The sequence below is a fragment of the Bombus bifarius genome, unplaced genomic scaffold, assembly GCF_011952205.1.
Source record: "Bombus bifarius isolate JDL3187 unplaced genomic scaffold, Bbif_JDL3187 scf7180000008178, whole genome shotgun sequence".
Classification (NCBI taxonomy): Eukaryota; Metazoa; Arthropoda; class Insecta; order Hymenoptera; family Apidae; genus Bombus; species Bombus bifarius.
The window spans coordinates 258999-286474 of NW_022884495.1; the positions used below are offsets into that span (position 1 = coordinate 258999).

General features: G+C 27.3%; 9 protein-coding genes across 27 annotated transcripts; 4 read left to right on the forward strand and 5 right to left on the reverse strand.

Moving 5' to 3' along the window:
* The first annotated feature begins 1946 nt into the window (after nt 1-1946).
* On the forward strand, nt 1947-6818 carry LOC117209552 (ubiquitin carboxyl-terminal hydrolase 10-B). The gene is made up of 9 exons (XM_033451699.1): nt 1947-1976; nt 2570-2756; nt 2842-4194; nt 4275-4473; nt 4597-4846; nt 4927-5013; nt 5095-5259; nt 5334-5562; nt 5643-6818. The coding sequence occupies exons 1-9, from the start codon at nt 1947-1949 to the stop codon at nt 5927-5929; spliced, it is 2787 nt and encodes a 928-aa protein (XP_033307590.1). The 3' UTR covers nt 5930-6818.
* A 709-nt stretch (nt 6819-7527) lies between these two features.
* On the reverse strand, nt 7528-8854 carry LOC117209579 (uncharacterized protein C16orf52 homolog A). Of its 2 annotated transcripts, none has more exons than XM_033451768.1 (3): nt 8517-8854; nt 8155-8367; nt 7528-8091 (listed from the first exon to the last, which is right to left on the reverse strand). In XM_033451768.1, the coding sequence occupies exons 1-3, from the start codon at nt 8617-8619 to the stop codon at nt 7892-7894; spliced, it is 516 nt and encodes a 171-aa protein (XP_033307659.1). In that variant the 5' UTR covers nt 8620-8854; the 3' UTR covers nt 7528-7891. The 2 variants fall into 2 exon arrangements, with proteins under 2 accessions (XP_033307659.1, XP_033307660.1); XM_033451769.1 differs by having other exon boundaries at nt 7797-8079.
* A 203-nt stretch (nt 8855-9057) lies between these two features.
* LOC117209562 (lariat debranching enzyme) lies at nt 9058-11625 on the reverse strand. Of its 2 annotated transcripts, none has more exons than XM_033451729.1 (6): nt 11294-11385; nt 10928-11219; nt 10667-10767; nt 10026-10583; nt 9308-9528; nt 9058-9231 (listed from the first exon to the last, which is right to left on the reverse strand). In XM_033451729.1, the coding sequence occupies exons 1-6, from the start codon at nt 11311-11313 to the stop codon at nt 9149-9151; spliced, it is 1275 nt and encodes a 424-aa protein (XP_033307620.1). In that variant the 5' UTR covers nt 11314-11385; the 3' UTR covers nt 9058-9148. The 2 variants fall into 2 exon arrangements, with proteins under 2 accessions (XP_033307620.1, XP_033307619.1); XM_033451728.1 differs by having other exon boundaries at nt 9061-9231; nt 11332-11625.
* A 148-nt stretch (nt 11626-11773) lies between these two features.
* Nucleotides 11774-13673, forward strand: LOC117209567 (N(6)-adenine-specific DNA methyltransferase METTL4). The gene is made up of 5 exons (XM_033451739.1): nt 11774-12174; nt 12256-12620; nt 12943-13117; nt 13204-13375; nt 13453-13673. The coding sequence occupies exons 1-5, from the start codon at nt 11920-11922 to the stop codon at nt 13641-13643; spliced, it is 1158 nt and encodes a 385-aa protein (XP_033307630.1). The 5' UTR covers nt 11774-11919; the 3' UTR covers nt 13644-13673.
* Nucleotides 13668-16715, reverse strand: LOC117209569 (UDP-glucose 4-epimerase-like). 8 transcript variants are annotated; one of them, XM_033451743.1, is made up of 7 exons: nt 16450-16715; nt 15029-15275; nt 14834-14947; nt 14576-14752; nt 14285-14465; nt 13915-14196; nt 13668-13843 (listed from the first exon to the last, which is right to left on the reverse strand). In XM_033451743.1, the coding sequence occupies exons 2-7, from the start codon at nt 15272-15274 to the stop codon at nt 13749-13751; spliced, it is 1095 nt and encodes a 364-aa protein (XP_033307634.1). In that variant the 5' UTR covers nt 15275; nt 16450-16715; the 3' UTR covers nt 13668-13748. The 8 variants fall into 8 exon arrangements, with proteins under 8 accessions (XP_033307634.1, XP_033307633.1, XP_033307632.1 ...); XM_033451742.1 differs by having other exon boundaries at nt 15029-15278; XM_033451741.1 differs by having other exon boundaries at nt 16365-16715.
* A 137-nt stretch (nt 16716-16852) lies between these two features.
* LOC117209571 (40-kDa huntingtin-associated protein-like) lies at nt 16853-18702 on the reverse strand. Of its 2 annotated transcripts, none has more exons than XM_033451757.1 (8): nt 18632-18702; nt 18236-18372; nt 18093-18139; nt 17819-18021; nt 17538-17739; nt 17373-17475; nt 17170-17288; nt 16853-17096 (listed from the first exon to the last, which is right to left on the reverse strand). In XM_033451757.1, exons 2-8 carry the CDS (start codon nt 18292-18294, stop codon nt 16927-16929), a joined length of 903 nt encoding a protein of 300 aa, XP_033307648.1. In that variant the 5' UTR covers nt 18295-18372; nt 18632-18702; the 3' UTR covers nt 16853-16926. The 2 variants fall into 2 exon arrangements, with proteins under 2 accessions (XP_033307648.1, XP_033307647.1); XM_033451756.1 differs by having other exon boundaries at nt 18481-18667.
* LOC117209570 (glycerophosphodiester phosphodiesterase 1) lies at nt 18668-21083 on the forward strand. 6 transcript variants are annotated; one of them, XM_033451754.1, is made up of 6 exons: nt 18668-18758; nt 19077-19657; nt 19934-20109; nt 20193-20394; nt 20478-20707; nt 20825-21083. In XM_033451754.1, the coding sequence occupies exons 2-6, from the start codon at nt 19322-19324 to the stop codon at nt 20964-20966; spliced, it is 1086 nt and encodes a 361-aa protein (XP_033307645.1). In that variant the 5' UTR covers nt 18668-18758; nt 19077-19321; the 3' UTR covers nt 20967-21083. The 6 variants fall into 6 exon arrangements, with proteins under 6 accessions (XP_033307645.1, XP_033307643.1, XP_033307644.1 ...); XM_033451752.1 differs by having other exon boundaries at nt 18722-18835; XM_033451753.1 differs by having other exon boundaries at nt 18731-18791.
* Nucleotides 21084-21409: 326 nt separating this feature from the next.
* Nucleotides 21410-25403, reverse strand: LOC117209558 (dystrotelin-like). 2 transcript variants are annotated; one of them, XM_033451721.1, is made up of 11 exons: nt 25377-25403; nt 24340-24469; nt 24005-24212; nt 23654-23897; nt 23479-23590; nt 23227-23393; nt 22821-22933; nt 22519-22741; nt 22117-22441; nt 21704-22003; nt 21410-21634 (listed from the first exon to the last, which is right to left on the reverse strand). In XM_033451721.1, exons 1-11 carry the CDS (start codon nt 25386-25388, stop codon nt 21513-21515), a joined length of 1956 nt encoding a protein of 651 aa, XP_033307612.1. In that variant the 5' UTR covers nt 25389-25403; the 3' UTR covers nt 21410-21512. The 2 variants fall into 2 exon arrangements, with proteins under 2 accessions (XP_033307612.1, XP_033307613.1); XM_033451722.1 differs by lacking the exon at nt 25377-25403 and adding an exon at nt 24981-25113.
* LOC117209559 (serine/threonine-protein kinase RIO1) lies at nt 25185-27466 on the forward strand. 3 transcript variants are annotated; one of them, XM_033451725.1, is made up of 5 exons: nt 25185-25285; nt 25445-26469; nt 26551-26762; nt 26862-27146; nt 27226-27466. In XM_033451725.1, the coding sequence occupies exons 2-5, from the start codon at nt 25452-25454 to the stop codon at nt 27325-27327; spliced, it is 1617 nt and encodes a 538-aa protein (XP_033307616.1). In that variant the 5' UTR covers nt 25185-25285; nt 25445-25451; the 3' UTR covers nt 27328-27466. The 3 variants fall into 3 exon arrangements, with proteins under 3 accessions (XP_033307616.1, XP_033307614.1, XP_033307615.1); XM_033451723.1 differs by having other exon boundaries at nt 25284-25368; XM_033451724.1 differs by lacking the exon at nt 25185-25285 and adding an exon at nt 25320-25363.
* The last annotated feature ends 10 nt before the right edge of the window (nt 27467-27476 follow it).

Here is a 27476-nt window from a genome sequence, read left to right on the forward strand (position 1 = left end):
AATGCATACGACTCACGATAAGATGCCAGGAACATAGTCATTCACTGAATAATCGTAATCACTAATCAGTAGTCATTCACTAATAATCAGTAATCGTGAAGACTATCATCAAGGAGGAATCATGCAATCCCATGGAAGAAAACTGTAACGAGACATGGAATATTATAATTCGCTCTTAAGAGTAATATTAATTATTTGGAAAATTTGATCTAGTGGAAGATTAATCTCTATTGATTTCTACTGAAATTTTAATGACAATATTCGATTCAAAAATGACAAATTTAAATACAACGAATAGGATTAAATGAAGTATAGATTACAAAATTACTTACATTTACATTTACATTACACTTACAAGGTCGTTTTCAGGAAACAGGAGCAAGACAAAGAAGTGATAAACTTTTAACAATATATAAATTATTATTATATATGAATAATATATATGTGTGATTAATTTATTCTGAAAGCTATGTGATGATTAACCAAACAATTTGAGATAATTAAATATAAATAATAAAATCTAAATGAAAGTGTTGATATAGACGAGATATCGCGCGAGTTTTCGCTCCACAAATTTTAATAGTTGAATGTCACCCCGCGCCACGCATCTCCTTTAAATTAACAGTGGTGAGGACTTCACAATCTTCTACGCCAATGAGAATGCTCGATTAAACTTTACAATATTTTCCACCAATAGGGACGCCTGATTTGACTTTACAATATTCTGGGCCAATAGAAACGCTCGTTTTTCCCATATAGGCGCGCGCTAATTTAACCTGGTCAAATAAGCATCATATAACCAATAATTAGTCAGTAATCAAATAGTTGTAACGTGATCATAATTAAATTGATGAGTAGAAAACATATTTAAAATAATGTTCATTAACAATTAAATTATGTTCGTAATGGAAAATGTTCTGTGCCTCACCAATGATAGTATGTACATATGCATTTGTACTCACTTTTATACAAACTGAATGAATAAATTATTGATTATATAAAATGGTCATTTTGAATAGAAGATACTATGCTCTCAATTTTTTTTAATTTTGTCACGTTCTAACTGAATAAATGATTTTATCTCCAAAGTCGTTAATAACAAGTTCAGGCAAGAATCTTTAGTAACTGAATTTGTAAATTTGAATCTGAATTCAAATTTGAAACTTAACAAAGGGGAATCTTTTTACTTCCTGCTTTGCTTTTAATTTAAAGATCTAAGAATATTAATCTTCTTTCGTACTACTAGGATAAAGTTAACTGTTCTGAACGAGCAAAAGTTACACTAAATAATTTTCTCACTTACCAAACATTTGTTTAACATTGCATATGCTTGAAGAAAATAAATTACATCTTGAGATATGTTCAGCTTATATGTTGTACAAAAAAAATAGTTAGAAAATTAAAACACATTTCAATACAATCTTACAGGTATGACATACATAGTTCTAGACTTTATAGAAACAGAACAAACTGAAATAAAGTGAAATTTATAAAATAATGCAAATTTCCAAGGTAACTAGATGTCTTGATTTCTCACGTTGACCAATATAAAAAGGGAGGGAACAAGAAAGCGGGAAAGTCTGTTTCGGTAGATATTCCTGCAAAACACTAGTAATGATAGTGACGAGTGGCGACACCAATCTTGTGAACAAAAGAAATAATAGTGAAGCAACGTGCTTGGGCCATTTTAGCCATATAACTGCCGGAATATGATCATTCATACTGTGTAATTTGTTAATAGTTTATCATTCGCCTTCCTCATTTTATTGTTGCATAGAAATAATACAAATACTGTGTTTTTGTAATTGAATACACTTTTTATATAATTTCCATACAAATAGAAAACAAAATTACTAATATCAGCGTCGATCCTTTTTGCTGCCGACACAAATCATTGAAGCCTCATGTTTCTCTGCTGGTATTATTTTTAATGTTTTATACGCTATATGGATTTAAGGATGGATATTCGAAATGAGGTATGATATTTATTAATAAAAATTTTGACTACTTAAAACATAGAATTAATGTTATTCTCAATGATTTTTTTATTGTTATGGGATTTGAGGTTAGGTTTATGGTTAGAAGATAAAATTGAAACTATTATTGATCACAAAATTGTAACTAAAGAAATATATCATTTACATAATAGAATGTTGCGATATCGTGTAATTGTAGGAAAGGTATATTTATTATTATACAATATTATATTACTGTTATATTAAGTTATATTAGTTTAAATTGATTATCATTCCTTTATACATATATACATGTATTTTTGTAATATTTTGTAAATTCCTTGAAATTAATGTATATTAATAATTGTTTAATTAACAAAGAGAACAAAATAATTGTGTGTGTGAACTAATTTTAGTAACTGATTATTGATTGACCTGAAATTATTTCTGAATATTATACGTAATTCGTTTTTGTGTAATATAAATAAATTATATGATATGCAATGCTTCGCCATAAACAATATTACATAGATTATTTTAATACATTTTATTTCAATATTATTTCTTGTGATATTAAGATATTAAGTTTTAATTAATATCTTATTTTATTTCAGCTTGATTTCCAATTCTTAGATTTACATGATTTAAATGACAATGATAAGAATCATTTAATAGGTATTTTAAAATCCAATGTCGCTAATGACACCTTGAAATTGCCATGGGACACAGTTGAATCTGGTAATGACGTCAATGCTTCTATAACAGAAATTGCACAAGTTCATAATCAATGGTATCATAATGGTAATTCTTTTATTTACTTATTTATTCAGATTGTATATATCTTATATTTATTTGTGTATTATATTGAACTTTGTCATTCATTTAGCAATGCCACCACAACCCTCGTATACACAACAAATAATGTGTAGTGATTGGCAGGGACCAATTTATCCTGTTCCAACAGATGCTCATATACAGCCATTTATGCCTGCTATGACTTATTCTCATCCTGGATATAATCTTGGAAATGAAATTCATGATGTTAGTTGTAACAGGGAAACTAATAGAAGGAACAATCGAGGAAGAGGAATAAGAAGAGATAATTTCAATCGTGGAATAAATCCTACAAATGAAATGCAATCAGGATATATGGGAGAGCAGGGCCAATTCCATCCACCATTATCTTTTGTTGTTATGTATCCAGATCAAACACAACAGCAACAATTCTCTGGTCATGTTCATTATCCTCCACTAGCTATATATCAGCCAAATATTCATACACATACAAATACACATCCTCATACGCAACCTGCTTATGGATATCCTCCATATCATCATCCTTCAGGAAATATAAGATGTGTTCGACAAGCACCACCTATGCTTTCTCAACCTACCCAAGAATGTACTAAAGTACAAGCTACAAAGTCTCATGAGAAACGAGTACAGAATCTTTATACACCGGTTAAGCAACCTTTTCATCAAGTAACTGAAGAGGATAATTCTTCACAGACCAATATAGTCACTACAGTTATAACTTTAAATAACAGTAAGGTAGAACAATGTACCGATAATGTAGATGAAAATACTGCCAATAGGAAAAATTCAAACACAAATGGGAAAGTACCACCCGTTAATGTTAAAATAGAGCATAACATTGTATCTACTGTAAATGAAAAATGCAATGGAGCAGAAAAAAATGATGTACCATGCGTGAATATTAATAGCAGTATTGAAGTGAAACAAAATGGAGAAACTGATAAAGAATATAAGAATGAAACTGTTTCTAGTATTAAAACTACTGTTGTTAAAACATTATCAAAACCAATTTGTAAAAGTGAAAATGAAGCACATAAGGAAGATATTTCTAGGAAAAATGGGCAAGATGAAATTATTATTAAAACCCCAAGCAACTCTTCTAATGCAGCAAATACTCCAATAATTGTACCTGCTACACCATCCCCAGCTTCATCTAGCATATCTTGGGCTAGTATTTTAAAAAAAGGAAGTGCAGAAGCACAACAAAATCTGTCAAATTACAAACCAACAGCGCGTATTAATCCTCTGCCAATCACAGAGAATAATATAACATCACAAGTTTCAACGGAGAAAGATCAACCTAGCAGTACAATACTATTTACAAATGAAAATATTTCATCTAATATACGAAATGAAAGTAAAAATTCTCAAGCAGAATCATTACAGAATCATTATAATGATCCTATTGCCTTTCGTATGGGTGGTAAATATTGCTCAAATTTATTTATTTTAAATATTTTCTGATCTAAATACATCTAATATATCTTTAATTTCTTCTTCTAGAATTCTTATTAAGTTATCAGATGGATAAGCAAACTGTGAGTTTATTACCTAGAGGATTGACAAACCGTAGTAATTATTGTTATATTAATAGTATATTACAAGCTTTGCTTGCTTGTCCACCTTTTTACAATCTTTTAATGGCACTACCACATTCTAAAAGTTCCAATAAAATGTCTTCCACTCCACTTATTGATAATATGTAAGTGAAAATGAAATTTATTAGGATATCTAATGTAAATGTAATATTTCTGTACATTAAATTTAGCGCATATTATGTCATTTCGATAATGTTCCCTAAAATGTTTAATTATTTTTTATGCAGGATCAAATTTGTACATGAGTTTACACCTTTATCAGATGGTGCTCGACTAGCCAGGAAAGATCGAGCAAATAAACGAGGGGAAGATTCAATAGTAGATATACAAAGTGGAGTGGCCTTTGAACCATTTTACGTATATACAATGTTAAAAAATACGTCAGCTGCGGGCGTATTTTCTGTGGAAGGGCGGCAAGAAGACGCAGAAGAATTTCTCTCGTGCCTTCTGAATGGTATCAATGACGAAATGCTTGAAGTACGCATGATCTTAATTAACATTCGTCTTAATGTGAATTTTGATAGCATAATATGGATAATATTATTTCTTTATTCCAGCTTATAAAACTAGTAAATAACGATCAAAACGTAACAAATAATATTGAAAATAATATAACTTATAACAATGGAGAAGAAGAATGGAAGGTAAAATACAACATATTTCAACTAAATAATTTAACAATTAATTATCGAAGAAAGGTATTAATACCAAGATTTGGATTGTAGGTTATGGGTCCAAAGAATAAAGGATCTATTACACGGTGTACCGAATTTGGAAGAACACCATTATCCGATATATTTCGTGGGCAATTGAGATCTAGAGTATCACGAGCAGGAGAACAGCCGACAGACAATGTCCAACCCTTTTTTACGTTACAACTTGATATTGAAGTACTAATACTCATAAAGAAATCCAATATAATATTGCAATACAATAATATATTAATACAATGTTTTACTTTTAGAAAGCAGAATCCGTGAAAGGTGCTCTCGAAATTCTTGTTGGGAAAGATCAGTTGGAAGGGATGACATGCAGCAAAACAAAACAACAGATAGAAGCTTGGAAGCAAGTTACTTTAGAAGAATTACCTGTCATTCTTATATTACATCTAAAATGGTTTGACTATAAACTCGATGGTTGCTCAAAAATTGTGAAAAGTGTGGAATTTCCAATTGATTTAAAGTTGGATAGCAGTTAGTAGACAATTTATTAATTCTTTTCATTAAATTTATAAAATTCAAATCAATTAAATTATCAAATTCATCTGTTACAGAATTCCTCTCGCCAAATGCTATAAAGAAACTAAATCCTAAGCAAAAGCATTATAAACTGTTTGCTGTTACTTACCATGATGGCAAAGAGGCAACAAAAGGTCATTATGTTACAGATGCTTTTCACGTGGGATATGGTGGATGGGTCAGGTATGATGATAGTTCATTAAAAGGTGTTTCTGAAAGTAATGTATTAAAACCTACACCTCCAAGAGTTCCATATTTATTATATTATCGACGATGTGACACTATTGGGAATAACCAGTCAAATAGTGGTAAAGCACGTTAAAGCAAAAAGCATTAATTATGAATATAAATAAATCTATATTCTGAGCCTAAAGAGGCAACTTGAAAGAATAGATTTTACAGGTTTGTGGTTCTTGTTGATATTTGTATCTAAGTACAGAGAATGTTTATTAACCAATATCATAAAAAAATAGAAAAGTATTTCTTTTCAATATGCTGTACTTCCATGAAACATTTGTACTAAGAATGTTGTTACAAGTTTTATGCATAGTTTTCTTGGTACGCGAAATAAATAATAGTTGAAGTTGAAGTTAAAGAAGAGTTTTGATTTTGGCATTCATAGTTCTATTGAAGTTAATAAGCGCTTACACATTACATTTTATCAAAATATTAAATGTCATGATCTCTTGTACATATCCTTCATACTCTGATTATGAATATACAATGTATAAGAAAAGGATATACATAATAATCTTGTAGAAAAGAAGGCAAAAATAGAGAAAGGTTTTTCTACTTTAATGACAAAATTTCTATGAAATGCAAATTTTATATATGTCTGAAGAAAGATACATCTTATGCCTTAAGTTATTTTTGTATATAACCTTCCTGCGCCCTTATAATATTCCAACCTGCCAATTATTTTTAGCATATATTAGTTTGATAGCTATTTTATAATTTAAAAAAAAGATAATTGAATACCCATTCAAAATACATATGTATTTCGTGATAATATTTCTTTATGCCATATTATTAAAATAAATATTTGGAAAAAGTAAAAAATAGAGATTTTGAACAAAACAAAATAATTGGTAAGATGGAATACTAACGTTATCAGTGAAGAAGATTGTATAAATATGAAATTTGTGTACAAAACTACCTTGTATGTGTCAAACTTGTGTCTTTAATTACAGTTCTTTAAAAAAAAAAAAAAACAAAACAAAACAAAAAAAAGAAATACAAATATATTCATGTATTGCCATTTTATACATGTTAATACATGTAACAGAATACATTTTCTATTTTTTGTAATAAGTTTAGTGAATGAATTAATTTAATGACTACAAATTTGGTTGTATTCGTATCGTTATTATAAAAATACTCTAACAATTTCAAGATACTTATCAACGAAATATGTTAAAAGTATAAAAATTACTGTATACTTAATTGATTTTATATAGGTAATGTGTTAAATGTTTTGTTTTGCTTTGGGCTAGTGTGTGTACGGTTTTACTCTCCTGTTTCACATCATTCTTCGCAAGTCTTTTTTAATTCTTTCTAGTTTATAAATATATTGATATTCATATATGAATATAATCTGTTGATAAAGCAACAAAATTCCCATTGCAAAACATCTTATTTAAATTCTATTTCTCACATAATGTAGATAAGAAATACTTTTAGTAAAATAATACTTCCTATGAAGATGTAAAAATATATATATATATTTATATATATATATATATATATATATTAAAATGTATATTTAAGATTTATAAAAATTAATAAAAATATGTATATATGTTATCAAAACTTGATTATCATTTACTAAAAGATATTTTTTATTTCAAATATTGACACTTGATTACACATATTATAATTACTTTTTTTTATCATAGCACTGTGACATTTAAAATTCGTGAAAAAATTACAACCATATAATATATTTTAATAAATAAAGAGTACAAAAGATTGTTTAATACTTATTAATTAATAAACTTACTATTAATTACTTATTTCTAATAGTTCTCAGTTATATAATATTTCAGTTATATATAATATTTGATTGTATATAATAACAGATCTTTTCATTCTAGTTATATAATAACAAATATTTATTCTAATTATTTATATTCTATCTTTATTCTAATTATAAATAAGACCCTTAATATTTAACAGTTTTGTTGCATCTCATAATATATCATGTAGCTTTAAATCCTACAGAATATGCAATAGCTACGAACAATATCATACAGATATAAAAAATATATTGAGGAAATGATATATGCTAAAAATGTGGGAGACAAACTTTACCAGCAAATAATTCTGAAATTACTGTTATCCACAAAGCTAAAACAAAAAGTATATAAGAAATGCCAACTTGATGTGAATTTGGTAACTGATATGGTTGTCCACCAATCTCATCAATGTGAAAACCCATTGGAAATATAACAGCTGCTAAGCAAAACAGCACCACTAAAATAAAATCTTATATTTTTTATGTAAAAAATTCATTTTTAAAAGGTAATTAACATTATTAATTGCACTTACTAGCTGTAAATCCTACCCATCTTGCATAGGAAATAACATTACGATCCCAATGAGAAGTAGCTAATAATATTATAGTGGCTGTTATTAAAATGCAACCAACAAAAATACAAATAAGAGCCATAAACCATTCTGGTTCCAAATTTGAACTGTAACAAACTGGAGGTCTATTATATAAAGTCATACATGACCACATTAGTCCTAGTCTTGTATCTCCTAAAAAAATTTTAGTTTGTGAAAAGAACTTATACTTAAATACATATATATTACATTATATAAATAATAAAATTTATTACATTATACCATTAAAACCATGTAATTACTAAGAAATAAATAAAAGAAAAATATAATTTCTAATCACTCACCACCAACATCAGTAATAATCCAATCAGGCATAGCCAGACTGACAATTGCAAATATATCGGCAGCAAAAAATAATGTTCCCGAAATAATTGTTAACTTATCCATTTTGTATTAATAATAATTAAATAATTTTACTTTAAGTTACTAGAAATAGTTAGTATCATTGATGTCAAAATGTTATTTTCTAATAATTGGGACAAAAGTAATTTTATTTCGAGGTTTGTTTTATTATGCTATTGATGTCACTTCGTTCGGAAGTACACAGTTTTCTAACCTAAACACTCGTGACATGTAATACACACTTAATAGTACATACATATGTACCTATGTGTATGTATGTATGTATATATATATATATAAAAGTAAGTACATATCTTATATTAATAAAATAATATAAAAAAGGTACAAAAAAAAATACAAACAGTGAATTAATGTATATTTATTAAATAACAAAATTAATATAATTAATATATATTATTTTTACACAAGTAAAAACACGATTTTTTACAAAAAATAAAATACATAATCATGTACCCATTTTTATTACATAATTTATTAAAATTTTCCTATACAACATTGTGTCTCATGAAATTAAAATATTCCAAATTTAACTATAAAATACCTTAATTTCCAGTTAAAGTGTATTCGAATATATAGAATAATTTCGACGTTTAAATTTCTTACAATTTGGTTCAGTCTGTATGAAATGATTATCACCTGCAAAATAAATAATGTGTCTTACTACATAAAGAATGGTGAAGACATTATAATTAGATAGTAATACATCACTCACCATCACCTGTACAATCATGATTTACTGCTGATGATAAATTGTTAAGACTTTCATTTGTTGTATCCTTACTGCTACTTATTTCTGATTCTTGCTCTTCACTATTGCTTTTTGGAGATAAATTTAATGGCGATGTCCGATTAAATGAGTCACTAGCTAATCTTCCATCAAATGTAGAACTTAAAACATTATCTTCATCAAAGGAAATAGAAATTTCGTGGGAGCTAGATATATGTTTTCATTATTAATGATTCGTTTGATTTCAATTCGGATTTACTACAGAATCCGGGTTGTAAAATTTTTGGCTGAATGTATCTTTCAGTAGATATTTCAAATCGCTAAAGCCGAAAATGAGGATCATTTATCGCGGAAATGAACAGCTTTAAAGATTCATGCTTATTATATTTGACCGACAAAGATCTTAATTATAAAAATCCGTCTAATCTGTTGCCTTACGACGACCAGAAAATAAATAATAATCCAGACCTAATTCAATACTCACGATTCAAATGTATACAGAGAAATAAATTTTAAAAAAGGTCACGTTAAAAACCACGAATTCGTCACACAAAAAAAAGCTGAGCACAATTTTCTATGCTTCGCTTTCGCGAAAAACGATCCCCATTTTCGGCTTCAACAACCTTAAAAAGTGTCATTCCAGCCGAATAATTGCAGTCCAGATACTATAGTAAAGCCTTCAGAGTTCTTTTGTATTACTTACTTTTGTATTAATAGTAGTAAAACAGATGGATCGTCAATACCCAAAGTATCACAAAATTGGGTTGTTTGACTATTTAGTATCAATTGTGGTGATACCACTGACACACCTGTACAATCAGGATTATATGATTTTACAGTTTGTGTAAAATTCAATGGAATTTCTAAATTACAGTTAAATTTTTTTAAAACCATTGCTTTCTCTTCTACGGTTGGTGTAAATACCCATCTAGTATTACCATATTGTCCAGGCATATAGTGAATTCCACTTTTGACACTTAATAAATGATTTGTTAAATATAATATTGTTAACCATTCTAAGTCATAATGTAATTTCAGTGGTAAATCTGAATTATGCTTAATTTCAAGTACTTGAAGAAATTTTCTTTTTGGGAGACATTTATCTAGAGCTAGAAATTTAGTTACTCTTGTTCCACCTTTTTCAGTAACAAGAGCTGCAAATTTACAGTGTAAGTGAGCAGAAAACCAATACCTTGGATAATGATGTTCCAAAAGTTCCATACTTGGTGGACTACCAAGCACATTATTCTTGATATCATTTCTACAATAAAACAATAATATATTGCAAACACTCATATATTCAAAAATTGATATATTTTACATAAGTGGCTTTTATTATCTTACTTGAAAAAAGGTTTTTCTTTTAATAAAACATTTTCATTTCCATATTTAGTTATGCCTGATGGCCAATCATGTGACAAGAAAATATCAATATTACCAGTAAGCTGTAAATGATACAAATCATAAACAAAATGAATAATGAACATAGAACAATAATAAATAACAAAATAAAAAATAATATGATTAACAAAAAAGTTGTTCTTATGTTACTTTTATAAAATCTATGTCCAAAATATGAAAAAGTAGGTATTATCAATGTATTACCTGTTTTAATCTAAATATCTCTAAATTTCTGATATGATATACACTTCTTATCGTGTTTTCAGTATATGGTGGTTTTTCATGATGTCCCTGCATCCAATGTTGACTTTTATATATACCTGATAATCCTGCAATTCTAATACCACCTATTGTTATTACACTGGCATATCCTAAATAATAAATATTAGGAGCCACCCAACCACCATATGGTAGTTCTTGAAGATAATTGGAAGCTTCATGATTTCCTCCAATAAATATTGTTAACACAGGAGCAACTTTCTCACCAGAATAATATCTATAAAATTTGTAAGGTTCTTAAGGGCTTCTTAAATAACATGACAGATAAAAAGATAATTCAATTTATCTAACCGTTTCAATTTTAATAACATATTGGGTTGGCAACTCACTTATAAAAGGTACGCATGTCTTTATATTTATCAGATATTGCCATACATTTTAAATCACTCAAATTTCTTGTTGCTTGGAAATCTCCACAACAAATAAGTAAATCTATTTTTTTCCCACTAACTTTTTCTATTTCTTGGATAGTCTCGTAAATAATATCCAATTCGCCGTGTGCACAACCTTCTACAGCAATTCTCATCTTTCTTTCTAAATATCCTTCATTCAATTCTTATTATATATTATATATATTTCTTATATATTATGATAGTTCTCGATGTGGTAAATGACACATTCATATATTTTTCACTTAATTATATAATTAAAATTGATAAAAGATTTCAAAGCATTAAAATAAGCAGATAGAGTAACCATGTAATCTAATCTAACCTATGTAGACATTTTTGTATTTCAACATCCATGGTACGATAGTACCATAAAGTTTGTTTAAACATAAACTACATAAGACATAGAGTCGAAATACATACATTGAATGGTTGCTGCTTATACGTAAGAAAATAAGAAAATTAGAACCAATAAATTGAAGATATATAGTTATGTTTAATGCGTAGTGTGGTGCATTTATATCAATTATGAGTTTAATTTTTTCTACTGAAGAAGGATGGATAATATCTCATTTAAAATTTCTTAATAATATTTATACAAACGTAAAAAATAATAACACACCGTGTAAACTAATTTTTGATGAAATTTTATTTGAAATAAATTCTCAATACTTACGACAAAATCAAACAACTCAATCTGAACAACAAGAAGGAATTTCATTACAAAGTAAAAGTAGAAAAAGAAAGCGATCAAAACTTTTGCCAGACGCAGATTTAAAAGAAGTATGTAATAAAAAACAAGGAGTTTAGTAGTTTAATCATTAAACAAAATAGTTATAGTCATTATAATAATCTATTTTGTAGATAAATTATATCAAGAAAACATTTAGCAAAATAATTTCAATTGTAAAAACAGAGGGATTAATTTCTACTAATATATTATCTGATAATAATGAAGCAGCACGGTTGGCATCACAAAAATTTTATCAGGATACATTTTGCAATGAAGAGGAAAATTTTTATGGGTGCAATGATATGGATATAGCTATTACGTCAGAATTAAAGGAGAAGAGATATGTTTTCCCTCAAAAATGTAAATTTTATTGCTATGATGTAAGAGACATTGCAAACAAGCTGGGCCTAAACAACCAATATGATTTTATATTGTTGGATCCTCCTTGGTGGAACAAGTCTATAAGAAGGAAAAAAAACAAATATTCAGAAGCTAGGTGATCTTGTATGGTTCAATATAAGCCATTATAAAAGAAAGCTCTCTGAACAATTTAATGAGAACAAGTACTTTGATAATAGTATAAGTTTTTCTTGTTCTCAATTTTGTGAGCATATGGGTAAATAAGATTTTAGATGCAACTTATCATCATAAAAAGAAACTCATGTTGAATAGTACTGATGATAGATTTTATTTTTGTTACATTAATCAATTGTATTTTTTATAAGTAAAAATATTTTAATTCTTAATAGCAATTTGCTGCAAAAACAATATTTTATATAATGTGCAAATTATGTCTTATATTTTTCTTTGTTAAACAGCTATAAAATGATGTACAATGAAGAGTTGACTAAGATACCAATTGGCAAATTATTATGTTCAAATGGGCTTGTAGCAATATGGTGCACTAATGCTCCAAGTCATCTACATAGCATCTTTAATGACATATTTCCATCATGGGGAGTTACATACAGAGCAAAATGGTATTGGGTTAAAGTAAGTATATAATGTAGCCAAATTTTACAAATTATTAAAAGTGTCAGTTATATTATAAATTACGCTTCACTCCACTTATATTTTAGATTACTCAAGGAGGAAATACAATATGTAATTTTAATTCTGCTCCTGGTAAGCAACCTTATGAATTACTAGTTCTGGGATCTGTAGTAAATGGAAATGAAATAAACATTCCTAGTGGTAAACTACTAATAAGTGTACCAAGTGCTGTACATTCCCATAAACCACCACTTACAGGTAAAAATTATATGTCAATAATAATTTATGTTGAAAAAATTAATGAAGGTAGATAAAAATATTATTTTAAATTATAGAAGTTATGAGAGAATATCTTCCAAATGAACCAAAGTGTTTAGAAATATTTGCTAGATACTTACTTCCTAAATGGACAAGTTGGGGTCTTGAAGTATTGAAGTTTCAACACTTATCGTTATATACAATGATAGAAGAAACAAAAGAAACTCAAAACAACACTAACACAGCTGTAAATAAATTGATTAATTAGTATTAAATTAGAAAAGAAAAAATATTTCAATACTATTGTTTTCTTTATTGCACTTATTTTATTATCATAAATTAGTCATGCTTTAATAACAATCAAGTAACAGTATTATAAAGTGCCATTTACATGCTCGCTAATACCATTTTTTACTGAATTACGATAACCATGTGGATTCATTGTTTGCCACCTCCAGAAATCCTCACCTATATCAAAAAATACTTAGAAAGAAATCTTATTTAATATGAAAATATAGTGGAAATGTTATTTCACTTACACATCCGTTCGACATTAAATTTAGTCCTCCATTCTAATTCTTTTTCTGCTAAATCTGTATTGGCATACATAGAAACAATATCACCCTCTCTTCTGTCTTTTATAACATATGGCACTGTTGTTCCTGTGACATTCTCAAAAATTTTAATCAATTCAAGTACAGATACACCTTTACCAGTACCTAAATTATAAATTTTTAGCCTCAAATGTCGCTTGTGTAAAGCATTTAAAGCTGCTACATGACCAGCAGCTAAATCCATAACGTGAATATAATCACGTATACCTATAAAATATATATTTTCGAAATTTTTTACTTTAAACAATATATGCCTTTAATGTTGCATAAGAGAAAATAAAATATTTATTTGTACCTGTACCATCTTTTGTAGGATAATCACCACCAAAAATGATGAGTTCAGGTTTATGTCTTAAAGCTACTTGTGCTATATAAGGCATTAAATTTGTAAATGACTTTGTAGGATCTTCTCCAATCAAACCACTTTGATGAGCACCTACTGGGTTAAAGTATCTTAGAGAAATGATATTCCAATTCTGTTAAATAAAAATCAAAATTTTATATATATTTTGCTCAAAATTTTGATTGCTAGTAAAATTTTAAATAGATTAATTTTTCTGATATTTTCGAATTATTTAAAATGCACCTTTTCAGCTCTCGATATATCTTTAAGCATTTCTTCAATAAAGTATTTTGTTCTACCATATACATTTGTAATATTTCCCGTTGGGTGTTCTTCCGTAATTGGAAGGACGTTTGGTTCTCCGTACACGGTACAAGAACTGCTAAACACTAATTGGAAACACCCAGCAGCTTTCATTACCTTGTAAAAAGATTAAGTTTATTCCTTTTTTATAGTGTGAAGAACATTACGCACATAAAGACTTACTCAATTACATTTTACCTCTAACAAATTGATGGCACCGATAATATTATTCCGATAATAATGAAGTGGAATTTGCATTGATTCACCAACCGCCTTTATTGCCGCAAAATGAATTACACAATCTATTTTGTGCTAAAATTTAAGATATAACATGATTTTAAAAATATTATAAAAATATTTAAGGTAATTCTTTTCTTAAGTTATATTTTGTACCTTTTTAAAAACTGTTTCAAGTTTGTCACGATCGATGAGATCGCAATTGTAAAATGTAACTTTCTTCCCTGTAATTTGTTCCACTCTTTTAAGAGCTGCGGATTCACCGCTACTTTCAGTAACACTATTAGCAAAATTATCTATTGCAACTACATCATATCCACTCTCCAAAAGTTCGACAATACAGTGACTTCCTATGTAACCAGCTCCTCCGGTTACGAAAATAGTTCTCCAATCTTTGGCCATGCTGCTATTAAAAAATCATTATAAAAATAATACAGTATATGTTTTCTTAAACATCTTACAATAACTCTATAAAAATTATTATGCTTAAATCTGTAAGTTATTAATTGTGTTAAAAAATTTGTCAAACTGAACCATTATGCGTAATTATGATCTTTTTCTACAATCACGTAATAATATCTGTATTCAATTTAAGTATTTTCATTTTATATATTTCATAAACTAGATTTATGCAAACGAAAGTAGTAAATATATATATGTACATGTTGATAGTTTGTAATGCTAGGCGAAGTACATACACAGTGTTTCGGGCATTCAACTGTATCGAACTGAGTTCAAGGTCATTAAAATATACGATAAATTACTACAATGATACAATTACAATGATATATATATATATATATATAATTAGCATCAAATTGTAAATATTAATTCAATTAACATAAAATTGAAAATAATTAATTTGTTTCATCTGCTTTTATTAAATTGAACATATTTGACTCAGAATAAATATTTCATTTACCATATCTAAAAGATACTTTATAAAATATGAAAAAAAGCAAAAAATTTATTCTAAAAAGAATAAAAAGGTATTAGTTTTGTTAATCACTGGGTAAAGATAGTAAATATTCAACTGTTGAATTTAACGGTACTGTATAGAATCAGACGCTTCCAACACATTACATTAACATTACATTAATTTACACAAAAGAAATACGGATAAAGAAAATTCGATTCTGTATTATTATTTTTTACATACATAAATGAAATATAAAAATAAGAAATATCCTTAAAAATATCATTTTCGTATATGAAATTTAAGCATAATGAACACACGAGAAGAACTTCTTTTTTTATATTTAGTTTATAATATTAATAATTACATAAAATGTTTATTCTGCAATGTATTATGTGTACAAAATATATAACAACATTTTCTTTTACCTTATATTATAGATCAAGATATAAAAATTGTATAAAGTATATGTTCCGAACTAATATTCAAATATAAAAAATAAATACTTTTATCAAATTAAAAACGAGATAAAGGTACATAAAGGTACACTGTAATTTTAAAAATATTAATTATTACCTCAGTAAAGTAAAATTATAAATAATGAATACGTCAAACCAATATAGAAAGATCTGTGGACACGCCGCGTAATCACTGACTCTACCTTGACGACTTGCCTCCTCTTCGGATATAAGAAAGTAGAGTTTAGTATGTTCGTGGAACGCGAGACATCCCCTCTTTTACAATACTATCGTACGAATTATCGTACATATACAGAAATATGCACACTACACAGTTCGACCCTCTGAAGTCCTTGCTTTCAGCAACAAGTTCTTCCTTTCACACAGATACTGCTCACCTATTCATCTACCTCCTTTACGAGAATGGGGGGAATGATGGGTCATATACAAGCTACACAGTTACTGCTTACATCATCAGACAATTTTTAACAGATTGATTCATTAAAATATAATGTAATTAGGTAACAATAGTTTTCATCGTGAATATTTCAATGAAATTAAATTTTTGGAAGGGATTACTTAAATAAAAATAACTATAAAATTAAATAAAAAATGTCATTTACAAATTTAATAAATTCCTTAATCATTCATATACATATATGAAATGTAACAATATCCATTTATTGTATTGTTAAAACTTGGATTAACTTATGTAATAACTCCTTTTGTTCAGCATTTAAATAAGTCCACAATTCACCTTCTAGTTCCAACAATGCTTGATAATCATGTGACTGACATGCTAATACTAATGATTGTAACAATAATAATTCGTCTTCACACATATTAAAATCTGTAATTTATTTTTTATTAGTCAGCTTGTAGTTATTTAAATGATTGAAAAAGGAGGACATTAGAACACTTGCCATTATTCGTACTTTCTTCTACCCATGCATATTTTTCCAACACCTGTGCTAGAGAAGGTGCTAGTCTTTGTGGTGATGGTTGAAGTATAAGTAATAAAAGCACTCTAGTTACCTCACACCTATGTATTAATACAATTACTAAATAATGAATTCATTATTTTGCAAACATTCCAAAAAATATTATTTCAAATTGTATCTAATACCTGTGTAATATAACACTATAATTGCCTCTTGCACCAGCATTAATATAACTCTCAACAAATTCAACAAAATCATTTAGAATTTGTAAAGCAGATACATAATCACCTGATCAAATATTTGGTATTTAATTGTTATAGCTGATTATAATTGTTTTAATAAATATTTACCTTGTTTAATATGATATGATACTAATGTATTAATAGCTTTTATAGTTGGAAAAATATCAATAGCTTTACGTAATTGTTGTATACCAGCTGGAGTAGAACCTAAGGCTAATGCTAGCTCTAGTGCTAATCCAGCTGACATGGTATTGAATCCTGGTTGATTATGGCAACGTGATAAAGCATGACCAAAACAACTTATTGATGCCTAACATAAAAAATTGTAACTTTAATATTTAATACACTTATACTGCTAATTGTTAATTTAAGTTGCAAAACTAATAAACCTGTGTATTTTCCTGTCCTATAGAAGGGCATCCTATATCCTTGTCTTTCTTATCAGCCACAAGAAATTCTCGACCAGCTTTTATTAAATAATTTAATTCGGAAAAGATATTCTCTAGTGTTTCTTGACACCTGGCAGCATCTAATAAACATAAACCTGCATATTGCCATAACTCCTTTTGTTCACATTCAATTGCTAATGTCCCTAAATAATAATGTAAAATATTAATAAAATTATCATCCTTTTACACATCATAAAATTTCCATGTAACATACCAAATTGATCACTTGCTTCAGCAACATTTGGTTTTCTTAAAAACCGTCTAAAATTAAATTATTAATAATTATAATAATGATTTTATTATAGGAAAGACTAGATCATTCTATAAAAGTAATAATATGGATAACAAAATACTTACTTCCTAAGTTTGTTAGATATATTATGATACTTTGTTAAAAAGTCTAATGAATCTCCCATTATTTTTCTTTGATTTAAATGTACCGTTTTCCTGATTAACTTTTATTTGTACATTCTTTGTTTATTTATATACTTACTCTAAACAATAAACATCTCTTTTTATACACAATAATTTTTCGATATATGATACTAAATGTAAAATATTATATTAAGTAACTAAATTGCTTCCATTTCATTCAATATTACCTGGTATTACTTAATCATATCTTTATTTTCCGAATTAAATAATATGTAATTAATAAATTTATATGTATTAATTGTAAATCAAATTATATAAAATACTAAATTAATTTTGCTATTATAAATGTACTTGTTTAGTCATCCTATGTGTACATATTTTATTAATTGGTTGTAGATGTAGTTTGTAGTGAACCTTGGTTTAGATGGTGACGATCGACGGTGTAGTAGATACATACTTGCATATAGTGAACCATTAGTAGCGCCAATGCGTGACTATATGTTACGTACGCATTTATGTATTTTTATTATACAAAAAAGTTAATATTGTTTGATAAGTACCTTTCACATAAACTTAATTTTGGTATTATGACAATATTTATAATTAATTACAATTCAAATTAAATTTTGCGTTACTTAGAAATGTTTAACAAGACGAACTTAGTAATTGTCAACAACGTTTACCGTAATTACATTATAAAGTACAATAAAATTGATAGAATATAATTATAATTAACAGTTTCTAAACAATCAAATAGTATTTGGTATTTAAGATTTAATTACGTTTAAGATACATGTCATTAAAGAAATGTTTAATGTTTCAGGGACATAAAGATATTAAATTATATATCTGTTCAACATTGATACTGTAATGTAAACAAACGTTATCAGACATAGCTATATATATTAAGAAGTTTAGAGAGTGTCGACAAGAATGTGCAAAATTACATTTCCAAGTAATAAAGTGTGCTATACAGCAATATCATAGTTGAAGTTTTTGTATGCGTAGAGTTAATAACTCACATTTTCTTTTAAAAAACGTTAACAAGACTAAAGGTTTCTCTAAAGGATGCATGGAATTATTGAACTAATTTTGAACAGTGCTTTATTATGGATATCTTTACAAGTTACTTGGAGTATCTTGATAAATGTTTTTTATAACTTTTGCATACCATGGATTGTTTGGGGTTCTCTCATTATCGCAGTTGGACTAAAAATAGCCAGGATTCCACCACCAAATTTAAACATTGTGCAAGAAGTGCTTGGTGTAAATCCTCTTTCATTGAAAAAAGATAATACCATGTCCAAAGATCATGGTAATGGAGAACAATATTGCATGCGAGTGGTGGCTCATCGTGGTGGAGGATATGATTTTCCTGAGAACAGCTTAACAGCCTTTCGTAATGTAAAATCTTATATATAATAATGGTTTTTGTTTTTCATTAGACAATTGTTCCAGTAAAAGATAACAAATTCATTTGTTTTTTATTAACTACTTTGAAATATTAGATACCTTATAACAAAAACAATTTTATATACTATTTTATGATGTAAACATGAATACTAATATAGTAGTTACTAACAAAAAATTTATTACTTTAGTGAAAACAATACATTTTTTAGTTTATCTTTTATAAATTAAATTATATATGACATTGATCAGTTGTAAAATATTTTATAGAGCAAAGAAAGAGGGTGTACTGCTGTTGAACTTGATTTATGTCTTACAAAAGATAATGTGCCCATAATATTTCATGATTTAACAATTGATAGAGTTACTGGAAAAACTGGTAATGTTAAGGATATGACTTGGGATCAATTAAAACAATTAGATATTGCCCATAATCATCCACTTAAGTAAATAAAACATTATATATTCTTCTATTACAAAAATGTTATTAAAATTATATTTAAATGCAATTTCTTTTTATGTATTACAGAGATAAATTTATTGAAGGTGAAAAAATTCCATTACTTTGTGAGGCTATAGAAACATGTTTATCAAATGAACAAAGAATAATTATTGATATAAAAGAATCAAGAATGGAGATTGTGGAAGTAATTTTAGATACATATAAAAAGTATCCAAAGTTGTATCAAAGAGCAATTGTATCCAGTTTTAATCCTATTATTGTATATATGGTAAAAACATATGTTAAAAAGAATAATATCAAAATGACTGTTATTGATCATGGGTATGTCAAATAATAACTTTGTTATTACAGATTAGAAGAAAGGAACCTCGAATTGTAGCAGGTCTTGCATGGAGACCACATTATTTTTCAAGAGTGTCATATTCAGGTTCAGATGGTCCAGGTCCAACAAAATATAACAATCCATTTAAACATATAGCAGTTTGCTTATTCGACCATATTTATGCATGGATGTTCCACTGTTTTATATATTATATCGTGGGTGTATCTACTCTATTATTGCATAAAGATGTACTGAATCAGTATGTATTTAGATATTCAGTTCCAAACATCATATTAAGTAATTATGTGTAGTTATTGTAGAAAACACAATATTCTACTCATATTCATATATATATATACATATATATCTATTTTAGGTATATTATAAGAAAATGGTATAATCGTGATATTCGTATAATGGCATGGACGGTGAACCTACCATCAGAGAAATTACATTTTTCCCGGCTATTTAAAGTTACATATTTGACAGATACATTGTTAGGTGAAAAAGATATGTAATAATATATCATATATTCTATATGTCCTAAATGAGCATATTTTATACTACTGACATATTATCACTACATTAAATAATAATCTAGTCTATTCATCAAAATGATGAATCTTATTTATATCTTTTTTGTAAGAAAATTAATGTTTATTTTGTTAAGTAAATTAGGAAAAAGAAAAAAATAAACGAAATTTTCTGAGAAAAGTTTTTATTAGTCAACATACTACTCTTTTGACATATATATTTATTTTGTATGCTTGTCTCACACTTTTAAAATTTACATTTAAAGTAGACTTAAAAAGATGTATATCATAATATTTAAAAACAGAGGATTCACACATTTTTAATTTTTGTAAAAAGTTACTTTAATGTTGCCATAATTGTACATTATTTTTACATATTACATTTACACTACATATTTTATTATAATTAACCACCTTATAATTTATTATTATAACACCTTATAATTACTTAATAATTATGGACGGAAATATATATTGTGTAATTATTTACGATGAAATTTCAGAGAATAATAATTGTAATTAATAAGTTTACTACACAATAGTAGTAAGCTTACTTTTGCGGGATTCCATACCTTGAATAAGTCCCGTTAATAAATCTTCCATTTCTGTGGTAGCACGTTTCAATTTGCAATTGTCACTAGCAACATAGGAATCTAAAGCAAACATTTATGTAAAAATATTGATATAAAGTAGTATGTATTATTTATAGTATAGTAATTTACCGTCAAGCAAACGATCATCTGTAACCATATTCTGTAATCTATCTAGTATGTCATTTAGATCGCCTTGAATATTTTGCAAACTACTATGTTGTGAATGTTTATCAGGTCTTTGTAAAGATGATGGTGTATTATCTCTGTGAATACCTATAAGAGAATCAGATATTGGTAAAGACGATTCATTTTCAGTGTTAGTTGTCATAGTCTTCATTGGATATTTTTCTTCTTTACTATCCGAATTGTTAGAACCCAACCATTGAGAAAAACCACTATCGGATGGGTTCATTTCTAATTTCTTTGTACCTAATAATGAGAAATTAAATTAAATATACATAAATAAATAAAGTTGCAAATCATTTAGTGTTCTACAAGATATTCCATTTTTCGAAATATGATAAAACAATAATACAACATACCTCCGATCCATGTACTTAATTCTATTTGAGTAGGTTCCAATACATTACTGAATCCTAAGCTTGTAGATGCTTCTACAGAATCAATAATAACATCGTGATTTTGTTTATTGATATAATCTCCAGTTGGATTAAAATCATTTGGTTGTAATATATCTGTATCATTCACATTTGAAATTTGTTCTACATTTTCTTGTCGAATAATTGGACTCAATTCAAAATTTATAGGCAAAGGTGTTAATCTTGATGGAAGAGGCGGAACCATTGGTGTACTTTGCATATAATTAATTACTCGAGGCATACAAATTCTATCAGTAAACAAACATTTCTGTAAAAAATTAAAGAAACATTCGTGTTATTTCATTAGATCTCAATAGTAATATCATTTATTAAATGACAATATACTTTTAATAGCTTTAGACGTTGTAATTGCGATTCGATTGTAACTCTATGACGCTGAAGTCTTTCCGCTTTAGTGCCCTGTATATCAAGTAGCTCAATTTGTAATTGTTTATTTTCTTCTTCCAAATGAGTAATTATACTTTGTAGTTCTTTTTGGGGATCATTTAAAACTCGTCTTTTCATTGTACTTCTTACTGATTCACAATCCGTATGTGTTATTTCATTACTATAACAGATATTTAAAAAGAAAGATATGGAATTTATAAAATATATTTATATATAGTAATATTGTCTCAGACTACAACCTTAAATGTGGGATTTGATCATCAATATTTAACTCGATGGATCTAGCAGGACATAATCTTAATTTGTTTCTTATTAATTCAATAACTAATTTTGTTAATTCTCGATTAGAAGTCTGAAAAAACATTGTGCATGACATTTTATACGAAGATAATTAAATATATTAACATAATCAGAGATTTGAGACTTTTATAGCCTAATATCATACAATTTTTAAAATAAAGACTTCTGTATATAAGCTGTATTTTTATAAAAGACATGTTCCAACGTTTTACTAAGATTGCAACATCAGTGCATTTGACCTCTGATGAAGCTAGGTGTAATGCTGGCGAAACATTGAAACATATCTTCATATTGAAACATGAAGAAATAACTCATAACAGAAGGCTTGAATTTTATAAATTGTACCTTGGTACAAAATTCACGAACTGGATGCTTTAATTTATGCTTTCCAGATATTTTGTCATATAAGAAACAGTGTTGACATTGATGATATGTTGCACATTTTAGACATGTATAACGTGGTCCCTGGATTGGAGTTGTTTTACAATATGAGCATCTAACATTATGTATGACTGAAATAAAGAACAATATCTATTATGTCCATTTCATTTTCCTAAAGTATAGCATTAAATATTTTAAAATATAAAATGTGCATACTCTTTTCTGCAGACTTTATGCGATTAAATGTTGTTATCCAAACAAACAAGGGAGGTTCTTGCATAATCCACGTTGCAAACTCTGATTCAGTAACTCCAAGACATCCTTGAGACTATTATAAAATATTATAAGTTATGTACAGCTCAAATGTATTCAAAACATTATTCAATTATACCTTTGAAAAACACTTATCAATATGCGATTGAATATTTTGAGGTCCATATGCTGCACTTTCTCCAAGCATTTCCGTAATTTTACAAATATTCATCAACAATGTATGTAAGCTAGCTTTGGATAAGCATGCATTATGATCAGCTAATTGTTGATAAAGATATCCGTATTTCTCTTGTAGTTTCCCAGAACTAATTAGTATTAAAGCAACTTTCACAGAAAATACAGAAACAGTCCTAGCACATTGTCTATAATATTTATAATATTTATGGTAGTAAAACATTATTTATTATTTCAATTCTAATTAGCAAATTTAGATAGTAATATATTGATAGTAGTATATAGAATAACATACTTGTCGTATGTAGTTAAAATATAATTCAATGCCAGTTTTGTTACAAGATCAATATCAAAATTGGTATTATTTTCTTTGCATGCTGCGAAATAAATATCAGAAAGAACATCTTCAATTTCACTTGGGTCTAAATTTACACAATTTTCTGTAATTGAAAGTCTGTGGCGTTCAAAGACTCCAGCAATTAATTCTAGTTGAACATACTGCACTATAAAAGATATATATATCTTTGAATATAATTGAATATAAATATAACAAAAAATTACTCTAGTAGTGTGAAACTAATCTAAATATAATAAGCACTCAATATGGGAATATATTTATATTAAACTTACTATTAAGTTCTTTATGTAAAATTTGCATTTTTGCTGCAGTTCTATAAGATGTATAACGGATAACATTACATTGCTCTATAGATTGTATAATATTTTGCATCTTTAAATATTTAAAATAGTAACAGATTACCTATAAGAAGAAAAAATAAATTATTATAAAATTTTAGATTTTACTAATACTAAAACTTATATCATAAAACAATTAGTTGATGTTTAATATTTGTTTCATATATCTTTACGATTATTAAAGATTATGTCAATAATTAATGAAAATATGAAATTATTATAGTTTTTTACCACTAGAATAATATTTTTAATGACAACAGTCATACTACGAAATATTTTTATAAACAAGTATGAGTTTATAAAATCTGAAAAAATTATTATATCATTTATGATACTACAAATTTTAAACAAAATTATAATTTATACATTTTAATATCATAACATATTCAATTACTAAAAGCAGTAAAAGATATAATGATACTTTATTTATATTTTAAAAATTTGATATCTCAGAAACATGAGAACTTTTAATATTTGATTATATTGCATTATAAGTATCTTTATTGCGTTATATTGTTCAATTATTACGATAAATACAGTCATTCTTAAATAAAAAGTTATAATTAATGTCTTACTTCCTTTCATCCCTCGCAACTTTATAATTTAAATAATGGTACATGTAAACAAAATATTCTCACAAATTAATCATGAATAATAAAGACTATAGAGAGCATAGTTTTAAAGATAGCTGATTTAAAGCACCTGGACTAAACCTAACTGAATTTGTGTTAGTAATTTCTTCTGCTACCACTTATATTATTTTAAATGCGCCTTAATATTAGTAACCTATGTTGTGTATGTAACCTATCTTATGTCAAATTGTACAAACACGTAATCATCGTATTCTATTTGTTACATATTTGCTGTCCTTTAAAATAAAGTAAGTATAAAGAAATAAAATTTTACCATGCATAAATATACTCAAGAGAATGAATTTAGTAATATTTATAAAATCGAGGCAAAGTACTTACAGAATATATCATTTGATTATATTCTCTGTAATAACTTATGTAAAATATCGATCTTAATTTTGTTACAGTTCGGAAATGTGTGAAGGTCAACCGTTATTTAATTGTCAATTATCCAAAGGTATGCACGAATTGCATATTTCAAACAGTGGAAAAGAAGAAGATAATGAAAACTATAATGATGATTTAGAAAGTAATGATTTTATTTGGGACAGAAATCAAAGTAAAGCTGGTTCAAAAAATATTACCAAAAATATTCAGACACAACGTATTAATGCACAAAATGTTTCCAATAAGATTACAAATTATCAACCATCAGATAAATTATTTCGTCGCTATGCTAATAAAATTAACATTGAAAGATATGAAGGCCCAACTTTACCAGGACATGCAACAAATCTTCTTATGGAAAATGATAAACGTGCAGAAAAAGATAGATTTAGAACCAAAGACAAACACGATCGCGCAACTGTTGAACAAGTTTTAGATCCTCGTACAAGAATGATATTGTTCAAACTTTTAAATCGGGGTATAATTGCTGAAATTAATGGATGTATTTCAACTGGGAAGGAAGCTAATGTTTATCATGCAACATCAAAAACAGGAGTAGAAGTTGCAATAAAAATATATAAAACATCAATTTTGCAATTTAAAGATAGAGACAAATACGTTACAGGAGAATTTCGTTTTCGTCATGGATATTGTCGTCATAATCCGCGAAAGATGGTGCGGACATGGGCAGAGAAAGAAATTAGAAATTTAACTCGTCTTCGCCAGGGAGAAGTAAATGCTCCAAAACCAATTTTACTATGTAGTCATGTTCTATTAATGGGCTTCATAGGTACTAATGGTTGGCCATCACCAAAATTGAAAGATGTTGTTCTCACTGCTTCTAAACCAAGGAAATTATACAGAGAATGTGTTGAAACAATGTGGAGATTATATAATAAATGCAAACTTGTTCATGCTGATTTAAGTGAATATAATATGTTATATCATGATGGATCTATTGTAATAATAGATGTGTCACAAGCAGTTGAGCATGATCATCCTATGGCACTTGAGTTTCTTAGAAAAGATTGTACAAATATCACTGGTAGGTGAGAATGAGAACTTCTTATAATGATATTACTGAGATGTTTTATAAAAATTTTGAAATAAATTAATATTTTTGTAGAATTTTTTAAGAAGAACGATGTAGGTGTGATGCCTGTAAAAACATTATTTGACTTTATAACAGATCCAACAATAACTGAAGAAAATATGGATAAGTATTTAGACGCAATATCAGAACAAATGACACAACAGGAAGAACAAGATAATGATCCTAAACAACAAATAGAAGAACAAGTGTTTAAGCAAGCTTATATTCCTCAAAACCTAAGTCAGGTAATATATTGTAGGAACATAAATATATAGTTATTTACATATATATTTAGATATATGTATATCAAATTGTAGGTATATGTATTTTAATGTAATGTTTAGGTAATTGATATTGAACGTGATATCAATCTTGCTAAATCTGGAAAAGAGGATTTGATATATAAAACTCTTGTTGGTTTAAAATCAGACTTATCCAAACCTATTAACACTCCTGAAATTCTTAGTAAAGATTTAAAGAAAACAAATAACATGGAAGAGAAAGATGATTTATCTGGAGATATTGATGATTCTGAAAATGAAAGTAGTGAAGAAGAAGATGTAATGGAAAACGAAACAAAATTTGTTAACTCGGCTCGACCTCGGCATGAGAGTCCAGACAGTAAAAAGGTAATACAATTGTCTTTTATAATATATTTACATGTGGTTATATGAAACATAATATATAATGATATATATTTGATTAAAGGCACGGAAAAAGGCAGTAAAAGAACAGCAAGCTGAAAAGAGAAAAACTAAAATAAAGAAACATATAAAAAAGAGGAAAGAAAAAGTCTTAAAAAAAAAATAATAGTTAAAGTATTATTGGAAAACATTTTAAGAAATTCAAAATACGAAGACATAACATGAAAGTAAACATTAATTTCTTACATATTTACCTTCAAAAATTAGAAAAAGATAATAAAAATATGTTTTCCTATTTACTAAAATTTAGTATAC